Raw genomic sequence first — 22,620 nt, 5'->3', positions numbered from 1 at the left:
GAACCCAGCATCTCATGATTCATCTTTATGTTTTTGCAAACATTTATCAAAAGTCTCCTAGGTGTGGGCCCTCAACAAGGCACCAGTGAAACTAAACCCTTAAGGACCAGGGGCTCAGAGAGTGCCTCTAAAAATTCACATGAAATATAAATGTCCATAATCTGATAAATATATCATTAATCAAATACATAAATTGATATTAGCAGCATTGGATAAAACACTATTTTTAAAGGGAATAATAGGGCCCCTTTGTCATCTCTCCGGTATGTATTCTGCTACCTTCTTTATAGGAAACTTGGTGAGTTAGAGGCTTGGCCATTAGGTATTATCATGGTAGCTGGAGAGACCTGGGACTTAACTTTTTTAATCTAATGCTTACAGTTGTCCCTTCAAGAAAACCATAAAATTTAAAATGGGCACAGATAAAAATATTCCTAATCTTGTCATTCAAATTTCTGTACAAAGGTTTCTCTGCTGTGATTCCCATTTTTCATGCTTCCCATGCAGTGTTAAAGAAATCATGGTGCCTATCAGTCTCTTAATTGCCCCCAAAAAAGAACAAATTCAGACACTCTTTTCCTTATTCATTATTTCACAGTCACCTATGCCCATTTTAGAACCTCTATCATATGCCACAGAAACGTTTCCTAAAAGCCAAATGGATGAAATTTCACAACACTGAGAGGTAAAAACGGTTAACAGTTCACGTGTGTGCATAATTATTTCAAGACAAATGAACAGGAAAAGCCTAGCTCAGACTACTTGTAACTTCTTCTGCCTTTCTTAGAGTAGTAAAAAATAAGGGAAAGAGAAATAATAAAAGCAAAAAGCAAAAAAGCGATGAAAGCTAGTAAAGACTTCCGTGTGTGAAAAAAACTGCATTCAGTACACATGGTGTATTCTTCCGGGCAGAACCTTTCCAGCGCTTCCGGACCCAGGAAACCATTGTTGTCGATAATTTTCCTGTAATGCTTCATGGATGGTTTGGGCTCAAACTGATTGGCGGCATATCGATAGAGGCCAAACTTCGGAGCCGAGCGATCGTTCAATGAATAAGCAAAGTATCCACAAAGATTGATACCATCCAACACGTAGGCTGGAAAGACACAAGGACAGGAGGAATCATTAAAATATTTTGCACACAGGACCTCCCTTTGACATAGCATTGGTCCACCAGGGAAAAGAGCATTTAATAAAACTTTGGAATCCATTAGATTTAATTAGAAAAATCTTTTTATATGGAGACAAATAGGTAAATATCAAGACAAATATTGAACTACACGGAACAGTGGTTTGATGTAATTAAACCTACTATGATGCATTTGGCTTAAATTTTACACTCATCAGCACTTCAGGTGTCTGTGGGACCATGTGTGATTGAAGATGAGAAAGTCTATCCCCTAGTAGAGCTAGGGGTTTCTGTCTGGTCTTCCACTTTTCCCTAAACTCTTACTCCTAGAGGAAAATACTATTTCTTGGATTGTTTCAGTGTAGCCAGGTCCTTTGTTGTGAGTGGCAGTGTGTGTTTCTGTTGGAGAGTTTCTTTTCTTTTCTTTTTAAAGAGAGAGAGAGAGGAGATAATTTTTTTTTATATTTATTGTTTAGTTTTCGGTGGACACAACATCTTTATTTTAAGTGGTGCTAAGGATCGAACCCAGCGCCCCGCGCATGCCAGGCGAGCGTGCTACCGCTCACATCCCCAGCCCTGTTGGAGAGTTTCTATCAGCTACCCTTTGGCGGCCTTTCTGTTTCAGGGGTTCCTTACCTTTTAGAGCTTCATTTACATAATTCTGTATGTAATACATCCTCAACTTGTCTTGTTCGGCCTGGGGATCATCATCAATGCCATTGGCCATTATATACATGGGGAGATCTCCGTACTTGAACTTCAGCCAGTTCAGCACTTTGCGCAAGCCCCAGGGCACCACGGCCACCTGGCTGGGGGAGTTGAGCCAGGTGATGTCCGTCATTTCTTGCACCTCAAGGTAATCGTTGTATTTTAGGGGATCTTCTTTCTCCCAGTCTACAAGTATAGTGGTGTAATGGCTTAAAGCCAGAAAGTCAAAGGAACCCTGGATCAGATTCTTTTCCTCTTCGGTGAAATAAGGTAGAAGAAAATTGTTCCTTTGGTTCAGCCATTCCCTCATCACGCGTGGGTAATCTCCAGAGCCGAAAATGGGTTCGGCCAGCCAGCCAATGTCAAATTCCAAAACTCTCTCGGCCACTTCTTTGTCCTTCGGGGACAGAGGGCACGCGGGTTCTATCCAATCCGCCTGCAAGGCTATGGAGATTTTGCCCTTTTGAGCAGGTCTGAACTTTTCATCATACACGTGCCAAGCCAACGCATGGGCCTTCAAAAGGTGATGCCCCGCCCGGTAGGTCATATTGCGCGTGTCGGGCTCATTCATCGTGATCCAAAACTGGACGTGGTGACCGAGCTCTTGAAAGCACAGTCTGGCATACTCTGCAAAAGCCAGGGTGGTGCGCGGGTTCTCCCAGGCGCCCTGCTTGGCCAGCGGACGCGGCAGCCCTTGGTGGGGGGCCGCGGGGTGCCACAGGGCCACCACCGGCGTGATGTTGGCGCGGACCAGTTCACTGACCACACAGCGATAGAAGTGCAGGACCGTGTGGTTCACGTGGGACTGGTTGCCCAGAGGGAGGATCAGGGCCCAGTCCAGGGAGAAGTGAAAATGCGTAACGTGCATTTCCTGGAGTAAGGCGATCTGGGGCAGGATGGCAGCAAAATCTACGCAGTAGGATTTCCTCTTCTTGGCCATCACTCCGTCCACTTTAATAAGCCTCTTACTGTGATGGACATCCCACAGGTAGACATTCGGGTCAGTAAACTGAGAGAGAGTGGTATCCACCTACAAAAAAATAGAGTAAAGGTTTGCTTCACCTGGAAAATCCTGAAAGGTCCATGCAAGTATTTCAACAAAATTAGCAAGTAAGATGAGCAAAATTAAACTCCTTTCTAGCTGGGAATTTAAACCACTTTTTGTAAATTGTAGTTTCTTGAGGAAGAAAAGATTTCACTTTTTTAAAAATTTTTTTAGTTGTCAATGGAACCTTATTTTATTTATTTATTTGCAGTGCTGAGAACCGAACCCAGTGCCTCTCACACATGCTAGGCAAGCGCTCTGCCACTGAGCCACAACCCCAGCAAAGATTTCACTTTAAAAAAAAAAAAAAGTACATTTACATTACTCACAGTTTTTGCTAAACTTTACACTTAAGATTAGTGTTTTTTAAAAACTATCTGATTTTGGTCACTTCAGTTAACAAAAACAAATAATTTTTGCAGGCAGGCAGTCTGTGTTGTGCAAGAAGGGTATTGTTGGATGTTTTAGTGTAAGAAATCACTAATGGCATGAGGTATTCAAATTTAAAAATAAATAGGCAAAATGTAAAAGCTTAAAAGCTGCATGAGTTAAAGCTAGAAAATGAAATCGTTTATAATTAAATTGTGCTTCTTAAAATTATGTCCTACATTTAGGTTTGCCCTGGGGTGCTAAATAAGCATAACTGTTGTCTTTCATGGAGTTTAGGGTCAGTGATAGAATTTAACAAATTCAATCTATTGGTATAAAGCCTGAGAGAGAATGTGGAAATAAGGAACAATAATGTTATCCACCCAGAGAGGGATTTCTTTTAAATGAAGTTTTTCTTTAGTTTTCTAAAATATTTTTTTCTGTATTAATATTAATTATAGGGTTCTCAGACATATGACATATAAGCTTCCAAAATAGAAACAGGTACTTAGGAAAAGTGGACAAATTGTGAAAGCAAAAAAATCATGAAATCCTCCCTCCACAGCTTACACAAAAACTGAAAAGTCCATCTGAGAGACCTGCAACCTAAGCCAGTTTCTCCTCTGAAATAATCCTTTTAGAACAGGTGTCTTGGCCTGACCCTGCCATAAAAGCAAAGATCAGATAAACCCTGGTTTTGAAGCTCTAGAAGAGGTGTTGTGAATTTTACAGTCCTGTCATAAACGCACAATTCGTTGCTGGTTCTCTGGAGGGGTGAGTGCTGTGTTTGTAAGGGAAAGTAATAAAAAGCAGGGTGTCAGAGGAAATTGATTTTCTGGAGAATTGTCCCTTGTGGATCACCCACTCATGCACTTCCCCTAGTGCTGTGGGAATGCTGTAAGAAGTCATTTTCCACATCCGTATACCCACAAATTGTGTTTCCTTAGCTTCACAAGAGAAAATATTTGCATGCTATTTTGAAGAAAAAGTGTTCAGAACTTGAAGGAATTTTTTGCATTATTTTTATAGAGCTTTGAGATGACTAAATTCATAACTTTTCTGCCAGAATCATCCAAAGCAACATCTTTGATTCACTCCATCTGAAAACAAACATGAAAGACCAAGATATGATTATTTTGCATGGGTGGGGGGTTGGGATCATATTTTTTTAAAATATGAAGCATTTAGAAATGAGTGTTTAGGTAAAATTTCATCTAACTGCTATTAATTTGTTGACTTCCTTTTTGCTTAAAAATGAAATAATAAAATTAGACCTTTGAGAAGGAATTGGTATAAAGTATGTATCTAGTATGTTATAGAAGAAACTTTCTCCTAACAGGGACTGAAGTCAAAGAAGCTCCATGTCTTCAGTATGTAGCACATTCTTTATTTCTGTTACCTAGGAGCATTTGTGGTTATGGGAAAACAAGCCTGCCAGCTAGAAGTTGGGTCCAAGTGAAATGACAATGCCTATGAATGAGCCAACATCAGACTTCAGACAGGTCATGGTCAATGGGATATTATTTTTCAACTTATTAAAGTGAAACACAAGCCCCAAATATTAAGTGTTTGAAACACTAGCCAGGAAGGGAAAGATGAATTTGGATGGTTTAGACATCAACTTCTCAGGACATCAACGTGTTAAGTTAGAACACTGCTTGTCAATAAAAATGCTCTCACAACTTGGAACAGATGGGTCAGAGGACCTCCTTTTACTATGCCAATCAGGCATTAGCCTGGAGTTGCTAATATGAGGCCAAGCCCAAACTGCAAACCAGAAAGAAGAAAATGCAGCTGCAGCCTGTTCCCACAGAGAGCTTCCAGGGAGTTTGTATCCACCATGGCTTTGAGAGTCAATTATGGGTTTGGGGCCTGATAAGCTAAAAGTGCATCCTCAGAGAGGTTGAGACCAGTGAGTGGCTCACCCAGGATTAACCCATTTTGTCCCATCATCCTAGGTGTAGAACATCTATAAAAACTTATATTATGTAATATATAATACTTATAATAAATATTAATATTATATACATAAATAAAATATGTCATATATATGGGCTCCAGGTTATGGTTTCCAAACTATTTTTTTTTTGGTACCAGGGATTGAACCTAGGGGGGCTTAACTATTGAGCCACATCCCCAGCCCATATGGTATTTTATTTAGACACAGGGTCTCCCTAAATTCTTGATGCTGGTTTGAACTTGCAATCCTCCTGCCTCAGCCTCCCAAGCTGCTGGGATTACAGGCATGCGCCATGGCACCCAGCGGTTTCCAACCTATTTCAACCTATTTTAATGTACCTGTGTTGATTTCTTTGAAATATTCACAGAATTGAAAACTTGGGACTTAGTAAGATTAAGATTCTATAAAAAGGAACTTCTCTCCCCATTTTCCTATTTGCTGCCATACTTTTTTGCTTCTGATCAGAGTTTCTCTTCTCTCTCAAGGAAATAAGATGCAGGCTTTGCATGGAAATGGGGAAGGAGTAAAATGGTTTTCAACAGCCTCCACTTCCCTACGTTCCCACCGCCTGCACAGAGATGCTGGCTATGAGACTTCTCCACACACAAAGGACCAAATTGGGAGTTACCTGCCAGACTTGGGCTGCTATCAGAAATCAGGGAGAACATGAGCCCTTCAGTGACAGTGCTCAATGCCTTCAGAGAGTGAGTGAGAAGTCAAGATACAGAATAAAGACCAAGCACCATCTAATTCACCCCATCCCCAATAAAGGGCAGGAGGAAGGAGGGACTGAAGGACCTATCTTCTTCCCTTTCTCTGTCCCTGTCCCTCTTCCTTCCTTATCAGCCCCAACTCTGCCACCTCAGAGACTGCTTAAGCTCCATTTTGTGTCCCACATGGAGAGAGAAAGAAGGTTCCAAATAGCTCTGGACTGGGGAAGAAGGGAGACAAGCAAGAAGGAAAGCCCACACTGAGCAAATTGAAGCTAAGAAGCCTTCTTCCTATTGCACTCAGACATCCTTACCATCACCATGACAGGTACCTGGGATAATCAACTTATGGAGAGGAAACATTTCCTTTTGGCTCACAGTTTTGGTGGTTATAGTCCTTGATTGATTGACAGCTTTGCTTTTGGGTCTATGGTGAGACAGGACATCGTGGTGGGGCGCATATGGTAAAGCCAGCTGCTTATCTCGTGGTCAGGATACAAAAAAGAAAAAGAGGAAAGGGCTAGAGACCTACTATTCTCCTCCAGGGCACATCCCCAATTACCTAAAGGCCTCCTACCAGGCCCCACCTCTTAAACATCTCCCCACCTCCCAGTAGTGCCAAGTTGGAAACCAAGCCTTTAACCCATGGGCCTTTGGGGACATTCCAACTCCACACTAAAGCACCAAACCAACATTCCTCAGTAAATGTGAAGAAAGGAATTGAGTCTGAGACCACGTCTAAACCATACTACATGTTCTGAAAAAAAAATGTAAGAAAAATCTAAACCAACAAAAACATATGAAGGCTAGTGTTGATTTATTTACTTATAAATATTTCAATTTAATATTTACAAAGAAACAACAATGCATTGCAACCAGAACACCTTTCCTCAGATCCAAGCATTCTTCCAAATACTTCTTTTGAAGCTATAGCAGCTACAAAGTGACTAGAAGAATCCAACATGCTAAATCTCACTGCTTAACAATGGAGACTGAACTGTGTCTCTGTCTTGATCAGTTTTCATTCTCAGGCTATGTGGCAGTACCCCACCATCCCACCCTGCTCACTTACCCTCAAGTTCTGTTCACTCCTTTACCTTGTTTGTGTAGCCATCTCTTAATCTCAATAGTCTCCTTTACTCCTTTGAAAGCAGGGTGGTGATTTTACTCATTTCAGTGACTAAACTGACAATCCCCCCTTATCAAGTGACCCCATCACCACACAAGGCTCTGTACACACTTAATGAAGTATTCAATCAAACCCAAGAAAATAAGTCCCTTTTAAATTAGGGGAATTAAAAAAGAACATTGAGGATTAACTAACTACAAAGTAGATATTCAATAAATATTGATTGATCATTTTAAAGCATTTCCATATCATTTCAGTGACTGTATCTAAAAAGGGCATTTCTATCAGTGAGTCATTGGAGAAGGGTTTGCATTCATGAGGGGTTTCTGCAAGTCTGGGGGTGAGGGTGGTCCATGTTTATGCCTCAGGAGAGCTGTACCCTCATTCTCAGCTGGTCTACTGAGATCTCAGAGACTCTGGAGTTCCATGTCATATCTTATTTATGAAAAAGCTCAACTGTTTTTAGAACCCCATAATACTAAAAGACAGTGTTTTTTTTAATTGTCTTATCAAATCTTAAATACTCAGGTGTTTAAATTATTTTCCTTTGGATCTAATTTAAAGCATACGATGAAGATTGGAAGATCTTTGGGGAGAAGAGTGCAGCATTCCAAATGGTGATCTCCAGGTGCTCACTGGGAACTGTTTGGCTCCAAGAGCGGAGAGTGCACCATGACAAGAGCCTGAGAAGGAAGCACTACTTACTAGTGACAGGGCTTGGTGAGACTGCTGATTGGTTTTGTCAGCTGACTTACTTGAACGTAGTTGTCAACAACTCCCCAAGCAAAGTCACAGGGAAATGTCCCTTCTAGGGGTTGATTTTCAGGTAAAGGAGGGAAGCCATTTTTCTCTATCAGCTTTTGGTAGAACAAGGCTGAAGACTTCGGCAACAGCTTCTTATCCTGGCTCAGAAAGTCGACATAGAAGAGTCCACGTCTGATGCTGTAGCCTCTGTGCCACTCGAAACCATCCATGAGGGACCACGCCGTGTACCCGATGACATTGACCCCATCCAGCCTGATGGCTGCAAAAGGCAGAGAGGACAAGAGCAGCATGACCCTTCCCTGGGCACTCACCTCATGGTTCGAGAGAATCTGAGGGTTTCACTATTTAAGGAAACGCCAAGTAGAATGCTCCCAGTTTGGCGAACCAATGATTTTTTTTCTTATCGACAAAAGGTTCTCATTGATTCTAGATAACTCTACAAATAAATGGCTTCACAAATAGGCTTATCTCCAATGTGTTTTTATTTGGATTTCTGAGACAGGATAGTTTCTTACTCCCAGTGGGTGCACTACAGGGCTAATATCTGTTTTCTGCCTAAGCACCTAGCATTGAACCTCAGATCATAAATGAAAAAGGTCTTTAAAATCATGAACTACTACTTTTTCCAGATAATATGTATACACCCTTTTTTTAAAAAAAAAAAAGTGTTTAATCAGTCAAAGTAATAAAAACTCAAGAACACGCACAGAGAGCTACATGTCCTAAGATTTTTATTATACTTAAAGTCTTAATTAATAACTGCAAATCAAGTAATTTCAAACATTAACCCAGTTTCTCCCTTATGAGAGAAGATAAAAATTAAGTTCTTCAAGGCCTCAAACAAAAAAGGCACTACCTAAATGCATTTCTACTATTACCAAAATGAATTCCTACATTATGATTAAAAATAGAACACAGAATATTGCAGATTATCTTAAGGATTGTTTCCCCCATGGATTTTGACAAGAAATGAATATTTTTACCCCAAATCCTACCTTTTAAGGTTTCCATGATGAACTTTTTGAGGTAATACATGTATTTGGCATCATCTCTCTTGGTGGTCCCTGAGACAAACCAGCCATTTTCCACAATAAATATTTGAGGGTGGTTATATTCAAGGTCAATCCAAGAAAGGAGTTGCCTCAGGTTGGGAGATTCTAATTGGTGGAACTTCATGTGCGGGTCCAATAGTTGAAAACTCAAGGTTGGTCCAAAGGAAAGAGCAAAAAAGTCAGCGGTTCCCTTGACGAACCTTTTCTCAGATTCAGTAAAATCAGGCAGAAGAGATGAAAGGTTATTCTTCATGCTCTCAGGATAATCACCATCAATAAATATGGGTTTGGCAAACCAGCCTAGTACAAAGTCAAGGGATTTTTGACATTCTTTGATGTTATGGTCTGTCATTCTTCGAGGATTGATCCAGTGAGAGCTGAGGGCGATGGACACTTGGCCTCCCTGAGTTGGACGGAAAGAAGTGTTGTAGAGATGCCAGATTTTGGCATGAGCCTATGAAGAGAAAAATCATGGTGAATTTCTCTGATGGTGAGGGATGCAGGACATAGTCATTTCCCCAATTCTAGTTGTATCTGTTTCTCATCAAGCCTATCCTAATGACTAACCCCACACTATAAAAATTAGCTGGAACCAGGTCTGGGGTTGTGGCTCAGTGGTAGAGCTGCTTGCCTAGCAGGTGTGAGGCACTGGGTTCGATTCTCAGCACCATGTAAAAATAAATAAATAAGGGAATTATATCCATCCACAACCAAAAAATATTTTTTAAAAAAATTAGCTGGAACCAATAAATTATTTCAGAGGTAGCTCAGCCCACCATGAGCTGCTACCATGATTAAAGTTATTTCCATTGTTTTTCAGCAGCCAGTGGAAATTTATTATGAATTTATTAGGGTAAGTTGGTAGTTATTATTCATATTTTGAAAAGCTAATGAAATAAGAATTTGTTATACTGTCTTACTACTTACTTGACTTTGGATTATGGACTTTTTAATTAATGGGTTCCATGAAAAGAACCAATTGTCACATCTGTGATCACACTAGGAATTTCTAAATAGGATTATATACTTTATCCTAAGAGACTGGGAGTTTCCAAACTGACTCAAGTTGTTGGAGTCAATTTAATATTTCTTACTCATCTCCCATAGCTAAATTCCAACGTGTGTCCTCAGAATCTTTGTTCTTCCCTACGAATCAGCATAATATATTAAAAGACAATCCAAATTCTAATCTTGGCCCACCCTCCACAACTCTGGGACAGTACTGGCTTCCCTCAGATCCAGGGCACAAGGTATAAGCCTAGAGGAAAAACACAGCTAAATACAACTGGCAGGAGACGGGCACTCTACCGTTAAGTCAGCTCTCAGTAACTGTTTCCTACCAGTGAAAGGACTTTGCTTCCATGAAACCAACTTTATATTCCCATTAAATCTTGCTGACTTCTGATATCTTTTCATTTGTTTTCTTTTATTTACAAATATTGAGACTTAAATGGTATTTTTCCCTTTCTACTTGAAGTTTCGCTTCACCTTTGGATTCCTTGACTTACTCCCACTATTTTCCTACAAATATAAATACTATTAGCCTTTTATTCCCCTAACATATATTCTTTGAAAATTCTATTTTAATTCTCCATTTAATTCTGTATATTCTACAACATGATCATGCCAATTTTCATTCCAGTCCCTGAGCCGGAAGAAGATCTGTTGCTCAGTATGCCAAATATCCTCTTCATTTTTCTTAAATATTCTTCTCCTGGTTCATTTCAGGGCAGGAATCCAAAAATGGCCTCATCACCATTCTTAGGAGCTCAGCTAACCATTTCAATGAAATAAGATTGTTTATGTCTGATTTTTATTTTTAGTTTCTTAGTGACATCTGTTATTTCATTTCACTGAGTGTATTCTTTCCATATAGCAGCTATCTATAAGCTAAGAAAGAAATAGAGGATAAAATGTGAATGGAAGCAATAGTGACTTTTGTCTGTTAGCTCTATGATTTCACCTGCCCTTCTTTATTTTCCTTGCCACCACCAAACTATCCCTCCCTTCTCTGTTGACAGGAAACCATGATGTCACTTGATAGGTAAATAGAAAAGCAGGGGAGTAGTCAAACTGGTACTCAGGAATCCACCCTTTGGGACCTAGGACCAAGGGATATTCCTAATTTGGCCCAATTTGAGGCCTATGAACTGTCATGTCCTAAATTCTAACAGGCAGTCATCTTCAGAGCAAGCACTGAATAGGTAGGAACTTCACAGTCTGGCTCAGTTGTACAGGTAGCTGGAATCATGCAACAGAATTGTTCATGATAATGGACCACACTTCTAACCTGGAAGACTTTGACATGGATCAGAGGAAATGTGGATGAAATGATAAATGACCTGGGCCACTGACAAAGGCACAGGTGATCGCTGGTGTCAGTTAAAGTTCCTGCTCCATCAAGTTTTAGTTATGTGCCTTTGACCACATTATTTAACCTGGACAGGGAAGCCCAGCTTTCTGTGCCTCTCATTGAATGTTTCAAGCATTAAATTAGATAATTTATGTAAAAGCTCCCGACACAGAGATTCTATAGTAGAGTCTCCATGAATGTTTATTTCATGAACATTGTTGGAAAAGGAAGCCCCACCTGCTCTGCAATCCAGACTATAACAGTGATATGATGCAGTGACAAAATGTGGAGTTTAGATCACAACTCCTTTATCTGTTACCAAAGTGAACCTCTGTTGCTTATCCTATCTCAGAGGTAGCTTACTGTACTGCACAGAGAGCTGCTTCCATGATTGAAGTTGTCTCCATTGTTTTTTCATCAACCAGTGGAAATGCAAATACCATCTATTTTCCCATAAGGATTATGAGGATTAATTGATCTGATGCAAGTCAAAGTGCCTATTAAGTAGTTGATTATTTTAGAGGATACATTTACAGCATAGAAAACATCTTAGGAACTATTTGGCTTAACTCTACTCCAAATCTCTATTGCATCTGTTATTTGTCTGTTCTCTAGAGCAGCCCAGCTAGGTGGTCCTCCTGTGCCTGGCATCTTCTCCAGGAAATCCCAACCCCATCTGACCTGCCACACTGAACTGCACATTCAAGTCTCCAACATGCTGTGCTCCCATCATTTAATGAGGGTAATGATGCATCCTTCTCCAGACTGAGCTTCCTGAGGAATCCCTCATGGCCTCCCTGGCCCTCAGAGGCCCGAGTCTGTTAAACAGAATTAACTCTGCTCCATCACCTCCTCATGAGGTTGTTCATTCCATCTGCAGATGGTAGGTTTGAGAAAATCAGATGCAGTACTGAGGCAGAATATGGGAAAAGTCATCACTAAGGGTCTTGCAACAATCAAGGATGATTGACAGGAAAAAGGTCATGCACCGTCTTCCCTTGCTTTCTAATTTTTCCAGGTATGTTCATTTTATAAGCCTGTCACCTGAAGATTGAGATTCAATAAAGCTAGTGACGAGGAATCTGAGAAATAATTAACTGTATGGGCAAGAAAGAATGCTCATCTACATCCTATTTCTAAATAGCAAAACACTGAAAACAATTGAAGTGTCCAATATTCAAATATGTTTACAACCATATAAACATATAGGAATGTTTTAATACATGATGCTATGACTGAAAAAATAAGACATTCTTTTAAAACATTACAAATCTGGGCTGGGGATGAGGCTCAAGCGGTAGCGCGCTCGCCTGGTATGCGTGCGGCCCAGGTTCGATCCTCAGCACCACATACAAACAAAGATGTTGTGTCTGCCGAAAACTAAAAAATAAATATTAAAATTCTCTCTCTCTCTCTCCCTCTCTCTCTCTCTAAAAAAAAATTTTAAAAAAGAATATCTATAAACAGTTAACAATGTTTCTAAAATCATAACTGAGCCAAAAACAAATTATAAAATAGTAAGGAACATGCAATTTTTTTTTTATTAAAGAAAAATATGTACATAAAGATCTGGAAGGATTTACAACTTCTTAAAAGAAGTTTTGTGGCAAGATTGTGGGTGGTATAATTCTCTTCACTTTTTCATTTCCGACCATAAATATGTATTGCTTTAGAGATTTGAAAAAATTAAAATTCAAAAAGGAAAATGGTTCATAGCAATTGGATGGCAGGCTCTCCTGGTATAACTAACCCCTACCAACCTGTTCTCTACGTTTCCCTATAGTTTCTGCCTCAAATCCCAAATCCCAAGCACAATGAGCCCTGCTTGAGGTTCTGAGATCCCCTAGGTGCCCACATTTTTATAAGTAAAGCCCCCTAAAGTATTATTTTTAGCTATTCCAGGTCCTTTGACTCTACCTCCACTTCAAAACTCTGCCCCCCATCACCACTTCCATAAAGCCTCCCTGACATCTTCCCTCTCCCCAATCTTGCTGAGCTACAGGTCCATTCTATCTGTTTCCACAGCTAAACTCAATCCAAGACGTTAACCATATTTTATTGCATTTATTTAAGTATCTGGATTGCGGGTGCTTCAAACGCTTTTTCTCTCTCTCTCCTTAGATTCCAGCAAAGTATCTGCAATAGACTCAGTAATAAATAGATATGGAGGAAGGAAGGCTGGCAGGAAGATCAAACAGTCTGAGACAGATGCAAATGATTTTCTGCACCAACGCAGGGAAACACTCTCATAAGATACCCTGGTTCTGGGAGGGGAGAGGAGGGGAGGGGGGATAGTAGAGGATAGGAAAGATAGCAGAATACAACAGTCACTAGTATGGCAATATGTAAAAACGTGGATGTGTAACCGATGTGATTCTGCAATCTGTATACGGGATAAAAATGGGAGTTCATAACCCACTTGAATCAAATGTATGAAATATGATATGTCAAGAGCTTTGTAATGTTTTGAACAACCAATAAAAAATAATAATTAGACTGTAAAACAAATTCTCATTAAAGTGTTTTTTCTTGTTTTCTATTAAAAAATAAAGATACCCTGGTTCTATTTTATTTCTAAGACCTTGGAAGACAGAGAATTTTTATGCACATAAAATTTAAAAAATAATAATTAGAAGGAATTTGACAAGGTAGTCCCTAAGAGTGATACTATATTGTCTTACCATGTACAAATGATCCAATTGGGGATGAAAATCATTCTGGCATGTGATACTCTCCTCACTTCCTTCTTAGCCTCAGTTTAGACTTGAAATATAAGGTCTAAAAAATGTAGGAAAAAATGGATCTGGTATTCATTCCTACCAATCAGTTAGTATTCCCAAATTTTGGAAGTCAAGGATAATACTCCAAATTTTATAACACAGACAGACATTTCCTCTTGGGATAAATTGTAAGCTCCTTATCATTTACCTATGTGTATCCTTCACAGTGTCCAACACAAAATATGGTGATGAAAGGAACCTTAAGTGGTGAGACTTGTGTCTACTCCGGCCTCCTGCCTTGGGTCATGTTCTAGACATGGGCAAGGGAGATACAGGCCACCAAAAGGTTACAGTCTCACTGAACTAAGAAGGCAGAAGTCGGAGGCAAGGACTGCTAAAGCAGGTCAACCTCTTGAAGAGAAGGAAGTGCCGCAAGCTTCTCGTTCCCTGGCTGACTTCTGGTTTTGTGAGGGTCCATGCCTGCATCTGCACAGAGCAGAATTCTGTGGTACTTAGCAAAGAGAAACTGTCACGTCTTGGATCTGAACACCAAAGGCTGTGCCAGGCTGGGAAACATGATAATCCAGAGTAGCCACAGTAGAGAAGTTCATCCCAGCACTTCAGACATTCAATGGAAGAGTCACACCACAGGAATAAGGAAACAGCAGAAGTAGACCAGCCCTGACGAAGATTAAACCCAAGCCAGGCAGGACCAAGAAAATCCTCTGGCAATTTCAACCACTTAGAAGAATAAAACATACCATTTAAAAGCAGACAACACTAGCTAGATCCCCTATAATGTGTCATTCATAGTGTGCTAGACATATGGAAAATCAAGACAATGAAACTCTTAATTAAGAAAAAAGATTCAAAATAAACAGAAGTCAATATGTCCCAGATTTTGAAATCAGCAGAGGATTTTAAAATAACTATTATAAATATATCTGAGGATTTTGAGGAAAAGATATAATAAGCAAATGGGGAATAACAGAAGCAAAACAAAAACTGAAAAAAAAAACATTAAATCTAGAACTGAAAAATAAAACAAAGTGAAAGTTTCTTGAATGGAATTAATATTAATTCTAAATGGACTAGATGATAATGATAAATAATGTAATCCCTAAAACCCCACCAAAATATAGTAAAAGGAATACCTAAAAAGTCAATAGAATGAGAAAAATAATTACTAAAAATATAGAATTCATTTACAATGATAGAAGGGGTAAATGGAAAACAAGCAGAAAGAAGGTAAACATAAACCCAATCCCATCAATAAATTCCCAAAGAAATATGGACTAAAGCTCCAAGTACAGGAAAAATACTGTCAAGTACATTTTTGAAAAAGTCAGCTCTAACCTTATCTGTGTGCAATAAATATATATAAGGTGTCAGTTTGAAAGAAATAGAATGAAAAGAGATAGTGCAAAGGATAAGCATTAAAAAGCTGGTGGCTCAAATTATATTGTTATATTGTATGCATGTACTAATATGTAACAAGTCCCACCACTGGACAACTATATGGCACAAGTTTTAAAAATGTGGAGAAGGGCTGGGGATGTGGCTCAAGCAGTAGCACGCTCGCCTCGCATGCGTGCGGCCCAGGTTCGATCCTCAGCACCACATACCAACAAAGATGTTGTGTCCGCCGAGAACTAAAAAATAAATATTAAAAATTCTCTCTCTCTCTCTCTCTCTCTCTCTCTCTCTCTCCTCTCTCCTCTCTCTCTCTCTCTCTCTCTCTTTAAAAAAAATAAAAATGTGGAGAAATGGAAAAAAAAAGCTGAACGCTATAGTAGCTATAGAAGAAAATAGACTTCAAGACAAGCACTGATACCAAAGACAGAGACATAAAAAGAAGATTGATTCATCAAGAAGACAAAATTCTAAATGTAATGATATCTGAACTTTAAAATATATAAAGCAGACACAGAATTTTTTAAAAACCCAATAGAAAAATGGACAATTTTCTTTAGAGGTTTTAATTCCATTCTCAGTAATTGATTAAAGAAAACGCAAAAAAAAAAAAATACATTAACCATGTAGATGTTGTCTAAACACTACTATCAATCAACTTGACAATATCAACACTACATTAAACAATATCTTCAAGTGTTTGTGAAATATTCATGAATATAAATAATACGTTGAACCATAAAATAAATTCCAAGAAATATCAATACAATAGAATCTTACAGAGACTGTGCTGTGATCAGAATGGAATTAAATTAGAATTTAGTAACACATCTAGAATATCCACCAAATATTTGGAAATTAAACACACATTTATAATAATCTATGTGTCAAGGAAGAAATAAAAGGGGTATTAGAAAACATTTTTAACTTAATAATAATTAAAATATTAAATCCAAATGTATGAGATGTAGTGAAAATAAAACTTGAAGGAAAAGGTGATAGCTTTAAATGCTAATATTAGAAGAGAGACCTACAAACCGACAACTTAAAATTTCATCTTGAGAAGTTAGAAAATAGAAAAGCAAATTAAAAGCAAAACAAATGAAAGGATGGAAATAATGAAGATAAAAGCTAAAATCAATGAAATAGAAAATAAACAATAGAAAAAATTAACAGAGGCAAAAATAGTCTCTGAGTATAGTGATAAACTAACACATTCCTATTAACACTTAAGTAAAAAAAAAAAATCTAAAAATTATAAGTAAAAGTAGAAACGGGATAATCCGGTCATTGTTGCAAATACTCAGATACTAACAGGGGAACAAAGAAAATATTACAAAGCACTTTATGTCAAAAATTTGACAACTTAAGCAGAATTCACAAATTCCTTGAAAAAAAAATAATAGAATCAACAAAATCCTATTTTCCATGGAGCATTTAGTAATCTAAAATTCATAAATCAAATTGAAAGATCAACAAAATTGACAAACCTTTAGCTAGACCAAGAAAAAAAAGAGAAAACTCAAATTAATGAAACCAGACATGAAAGTGGGGACATTACTACTGACACTTTTCTGTGTCCATTTCTGTAACAAAAAGCATTATATGGGAATGCTAGCAATAATTGGAAGCCAACAACCAGATAACTTAGACGAAATGAGCAAATTCCTGTCAGTACACAAATTGCCGAATGTGGCTCAAGAAAACAGAATATCTGAATGGATGTATAATGAAAGGTTGAATTCAGTAATCAAGAATCTCTCAACTTAGGAAAGCCCAGGACCAGTGGTTTTTTTATAGTGAAGAGGTAATTAAGAAAACAATTTCATTTATAATAATCAAAACAGAATGAAATACTCAGGAATACATTTAGCCACCCCACGATTCTATTTACATTTCAGTGGAGGTTTCGGCCAGTGCAGTAAGCAAATTGAAGAAATAAAATGCATGTTTCTTAGAAAGAAAGAAAACAAAACCTCTGCTATTCATAGAAAACATGATTGTCCTTGTAGACATCTGAAGTGGTCTAAGAAAGAAAATGATTACAACTAACAAGTAAATTTCCTAAGTGGAACAGAATGCAAGGTCAATGTACAAAAATCAATTGTATTTCTACATGAGCAGCAAACGACTGTAAAACAGAATTTAAATGCAAAACTATGTACAACAGCTCCAAACCATAAAATAATTGGGAATAATTTAACAAAAGAAGTGCAAGACTGTTACAATGATATCTACAAAATATTTCTAACAGAAATTAAAGAAAAACTGAAAGAGAGAGACACCATTTTTATAAATTCAAAAACTCAATATTAAATTTTGGGTCCAAATATAAAAGCTAGTGCTACAAAGCTTGAAAAGCAAAACACAAGATAATAGCCTCTGATCTTGGGATAGGAAAAAATTAAAACAGAAAACTTTAACAAAAAAATCAACAAACTGAACATCATCAAAATTAAAATATGTTCAAAAGTTTTCAGAATGAAAAGGCAAATCAATTAATGGGGGTAAATAGGAGATATACATATATATAGCATGTGTGATATGTATATTATATATATTAAAATAATTCTATACAAAATTTAAAAAAAAATCATCCTATCAATCAGTAGGAAAAACAAAATACTCCCTTCCCCACCCTGAACAAAAGACCTGAACAGACACTTCACATGAGAATCTTCACCCATCCCATAAGCACACAGAGAGTGCTCAACATCAACAGAGAAATAAAAATTAAAGCTACAATGAGCAACCACACTCACTAAGAGGCCTACGATTAGAAAGACTGAGGACCAATTCTAGCAAGGACGTAAAGCAACTGGAATTTGTGAACTCATGTGATGGACTGCAGTCAAAACACAGATGCACACAAAATAGTATATAAAATTACCTTCAGCCTATGTATATAAGATGTATGTGGAACGTAAATGAATCTCATTTTTAGACTTGGATCCCACCTTCAAGACATCTCATTATGTGTATGCAAATATTCCAAAATTCAAAATCAGAAATTCTTCTGGTCTGGAGCATTTTGAATAAAAGATGTGTATGGAATGCCCTTGGAATTGTGACGGACACATAATAAGTAGCATACCAATGTTTATTATTCACGTGTGGTGGTGATATAATTTGATTTATGAATTTTAGATTACTGAATGCTCCGTGGAGAATAGGATCCAGGAGGGCAAGAGTGGAGAGAGAGCTGGGCGGCTATTACAGTGGTCCAGGAAAAAGATGACAGTGGTTTGGACCAACAATCCAAGTAAAAGATGATGTTGGTAAAGGAGGTAGCAAGAAGTGGCCAAATTTAAGCTCCTACTGAAGGCAAAATCAATAGTACTTGCTGATGATTTGTATGTATTTACATGTGTACTGGGGAGAGGGCCATTAAAGACAACAAAGAAAGCCAAAAATAAAAGGTTGGGGAAGCAAAGGAGTCAAGTTCAGTATAGGTCATGGGTTTTCCATCTCGGAGAAGCTGCTTGGGAGACCACTGGGCCTATGAATCTGTAGTTGGAAAAAACATTGTTAGTATTAATGATCTTTTGAATATATTTCAGGAGTAATACCTATGGGGATACTTTTTGTTACCATTCCTTAGATTTTTTTAAAAAATGAAATGGAATGATTCTTAAAAGATTAATTTAATCCTATAAATAATCCTAATTAAATTGACTGAGACCAAGAGTGAAAGAAATGAAATGCAGCCCACAAACAGAAAACGGTTCCAACAGCTCATGGGTGTCTACTCCCTCCTGGCGCCCTCCAGATGTTACTTCAGGTCTCAATCACAGGTTGGGGCTCAGGGGTCGAACACTCGCCTAGCATGTGCAAGGCGCTGGGTTGGATCCTTAGCACCACACAAAAGTAAATAAATAAAATAAGGGTATTGTGTCCAACTACAATTAAAACAAATATTTTTAAAAATATTTCAGAGCACACCAGAGGCTTCTTTCCTTTTGGGACATTCATTTACCTCGACTTCAACAACAGTATCAGGATGCCCTGTCTGAGGACTTTCTTCAAAGTCCCTGCTTTATCGCATGCTGTTACACAAGCATGCCAACGGGCCTAATGTTGGTGTTTGTAGAGTAAATTACTCCTCTTGTTTCTATCAGCATGGTTCCATGGATCATAAACTGCAGCTGCTTGAGAGAGCATTTCAAATGGCCTTCTACAAAACAATCGTCTAGTAGAATGCATAAATGATTCCTCCAAAATAGCCATCTACAGCTTTTATCACAAAAATAGCCAGGAGTCTCTTTGAATTCCTTATAAGTTGCTCAGACCGTAACCTGAGCCCAGGACCTCACATCTGCCTTCCCTGGCACTCTGGTACATGGGTATATGTGACTAGGCAGCAGCTGGGATTGCTTGCTTTTACTTTGGACTTCTTAGCAAATCTAATGAGTGAAATTTCTAACTCTGGGCACCAAGCCCTACAACCTCCCACAAATTACTAGGAAAAATCAGTACAGTTTCCTGTAAATGTATAGCTCATCACCTTCCGACCCAATTCTTCTACTATAGTTAGGCTAATTTCTTATTATGCCTCACCTACGGCTGTACCTACCTTGAATGACCCCCTGACAACCCTCAAGTAACCATCTGCCTTTCCTCTATAATCTATATCCCTCTTCACCTTCTGTTTCAGACTTGCCTCATCTAGGAAGACGCCCCTAATTAACTCCACTCTTAATTTCTGTTTTCCCCAGCTATTCGCTGAAAAATGCTCATTCTTTCTAAATTGGGTTCAATTCTCATCTCTACTGTGAAGTTTTGTTTGGCTCTACAGATTCATATACATATTTCTTTACCAATGCACTCTACACACATTCATTTGGAATAGATACCATATGTCATTATAGTTCCCCATAAGTTAGTGGCTCTTCAGTAAGATTATATGCATGCTCTCCAGCAATAGTGGAGTTGAATAGAAAAACATGAACTCCCAACAACTGGGGATTATTCATGTATTTATTCTTTCTCTCAAATATTTATTGAGTAGCTATTAAGCACCAGCCATTAATTCCTAGATCATTAGAAACAAGCTAAAGGAACAACAACAACAAAAAAAAGGACAAATAGTAAGAACTCATTGAAATAACCCAGGAATAAGGGATCAACTGGAACAAACTAATTTTTAGCAACAAAGTATTATCATTTACTTTAATAAATTATATTTAGCTGTAGATAAGCCATGTTCAGTATTGACTAATTTATGGAATCATTTTACAGATATCAAATAAATATACATAGAACAGGAATTTAAAAAATATTTTTAACTGTAGTTGAACACAATACCTTTATTTTATTTTTTTTTATTCTTATGTGGTGCTGAGGATGGAACCCAGTGCCTCACATGTGCTAAATAAGTGCTCCACCACTGAGTCACAACCTCAGCCCTAGGACAGGATTTTTAAGGATTTGTACTAATGGGATAATAATTGTCCCTACGTGGCTCTCAGCACCTACTGAGTAGGATATGGGCAACTTTTTACATCCTTCTGTTTCTCTGACTCTCTGACTTTTATATCATAAATGTGTATTGCTTATCTAATAAGAAAAAAAAATAAACAAGTAAGAAAAGAAACCAAATGTTCAAGTTTAGATTAGAGACTTTTCCTCTGCAAACTCTTGACTACACAGTTTTTCTAAACTGATGGTGTCTGCTCTACTTATTTAACTGTGTTTCCCCTTTTCATAGAATGGATGGCAGGGATTGTTCCAACTAATTCAATCCCTCACCACTCAGCAATTATTTATTGATTTATAAATATCCTATTACTCTCCCTTTCAGTTGTTCCAGAATCTTACAAACACGGAAGGGTAACAGTTGCTTACACTTTAACCTTATAATTTTTAAAAAAAGAATAGTTAGAAATGCTTTAAAAATTCTTGGAATACCAAAATTATTAACACTGGGAAGTCTAGTAATTGGGATTCATTTTCAAACAAATGGTCTAGCTGATTAAACTATTCTCCACTGCAAATGTTTTTTTACCAAGTTGCATTTCATCAAATCATCTGGAACTCTCCAAAACAACTTTAAATTTCAGATAATGAAGCCAAACAATTGCCCTTTCTTTCCTAGCCTGTGCCACCTCTGGGGCAGATGGGTTGGGAGCAAAGAATCTTTATAATATCCCCCATCGTGGGATTTGTCTCATGCTTAGGGGAGAGCAATGGGGCATTTAAGAATGGAAATTATGATTAAAGGCATGGATATAAGAATTTAACCAATGTGTTGGGAAAATAATAATGCCAGCCTAATTAGAGGAAAGGATTAATAGTTTGTGGCTTTTGGAAACTAAGTTTACAATAGAGAGTATGGAACTGGAACAAGACAAAATGTGAGCATGAAGTTATTTGGACTTGATGTAATAGGTCACAAGGGAAGAGCAAAAGTTTCTGAGACAAGTGATGATCTATGGTTTATGCTCGAAATCATCCATGCAGAATGGATTCAAATGTGAACAGCTGGATGCTGAAAGGTAGAACGACTGTGCCAAAATCTAGATATTTCCAAGGTCCTGAACAGAGGTGACGACTACTGGAAAGCAAAAAGGGAAAATCTGAGAAACGTTTGGAAGCAGAGAATGGAAAGAGCAGAATGCAATAGTTACAGCATCACTCACGCCCATGAATAAGCATTACTTCTGAGCTGGGTTAGGCTTTATCGAGCATTTCTTCTTGTCTCCTGTGGCTGATCCAGGAGGCCGTTGGCTGGGACAAATAGGACAGCGTGACTCTGCTCCACATGTCTCATCTCCCAGTGGATCAACCCAGGCTTTTTCTCCCAGCAATTGCCAAAGATCATCTACCAGCTTTGCAACAGCTAACACTCCATTGGCTAAAACAAGTCATGTGACTAAGGCCAGTGTCAAAGGTGGAGCTGAATGTTTGCCAGTGTGGAGAACACTGCAAGGTTACTTAGTAAAGGGCACGGATACAATGAAGAGATGACTAACCCGAGGCTTGAATTTAATCAGCCTACTGTAGACGGTGAGACTAAATTGAGGCAATGAAAAAGAAACTGTTGAAGATGACAGCTTAGGTATGATTCAGAGCTAAACTAATACATGAGTTAGCCTGAAAAGTGAAGTTTCTGTCACTCTCTGGCTGGATCTACAGGCTCAAAAATCTTCGTTGACTTTTAAAGGTGACTAATTTGATAGATGGTTTAGCTCCCATGCCAAGGAATTTAATCATTTATTCAACAAGCATTATTCAACCCTTACTATATGTCAGACACATAGTGCTGGGA

At 38.2% G+C, this 22,620-nt stretch overlaps 1 protein-coding gene across 1 annotated transcript in view; it reads right to left on the bottom strand.

Moving 5' to 3' along the window:
* Positions 1-758: 758 nt before the first annotated feature.
* Positions 759-22,620, bottom strand: part of KL (klotho) — a gene marked incomplete at both ends in the record, with an annotated part of 44,150 nt that continues 22,288 nt past the window's right edge. Inside the window, 4 exons of the mRNA XM_081305589.1 lie at positions 759-1,096; positions 1,766-2,867; positions 7,806-8,074; positions 8,811-9,321. Of these exons, the coding sequence (XP_081161715.1) occupies positions 759-1,096; positions 1,766-2,867; positions 7,806-8,074; positions 8,811-9,321 (2,220 nt within the window). The remainder of the gene's footprint in view (positions 1,097-1,765; positions 2,868-7,805; positions 8,075-8,810; positions 9,322-22,620) is intronic.

This window comes from Spermophilus citellus (assembly GCF_964194105.1).
Source record: "Spermophilus citellus genome assembly, chromosome: 1".
Lineage (NCBI taxonomy): Eukaryota > Metazoa > Chordata > Mammalia > Rodentia > Sciuridae > Spermophilus > Spermophilus citellus.
This window is presented reverse-complemented; position numbering and strand designations above follow the sequence as displayed.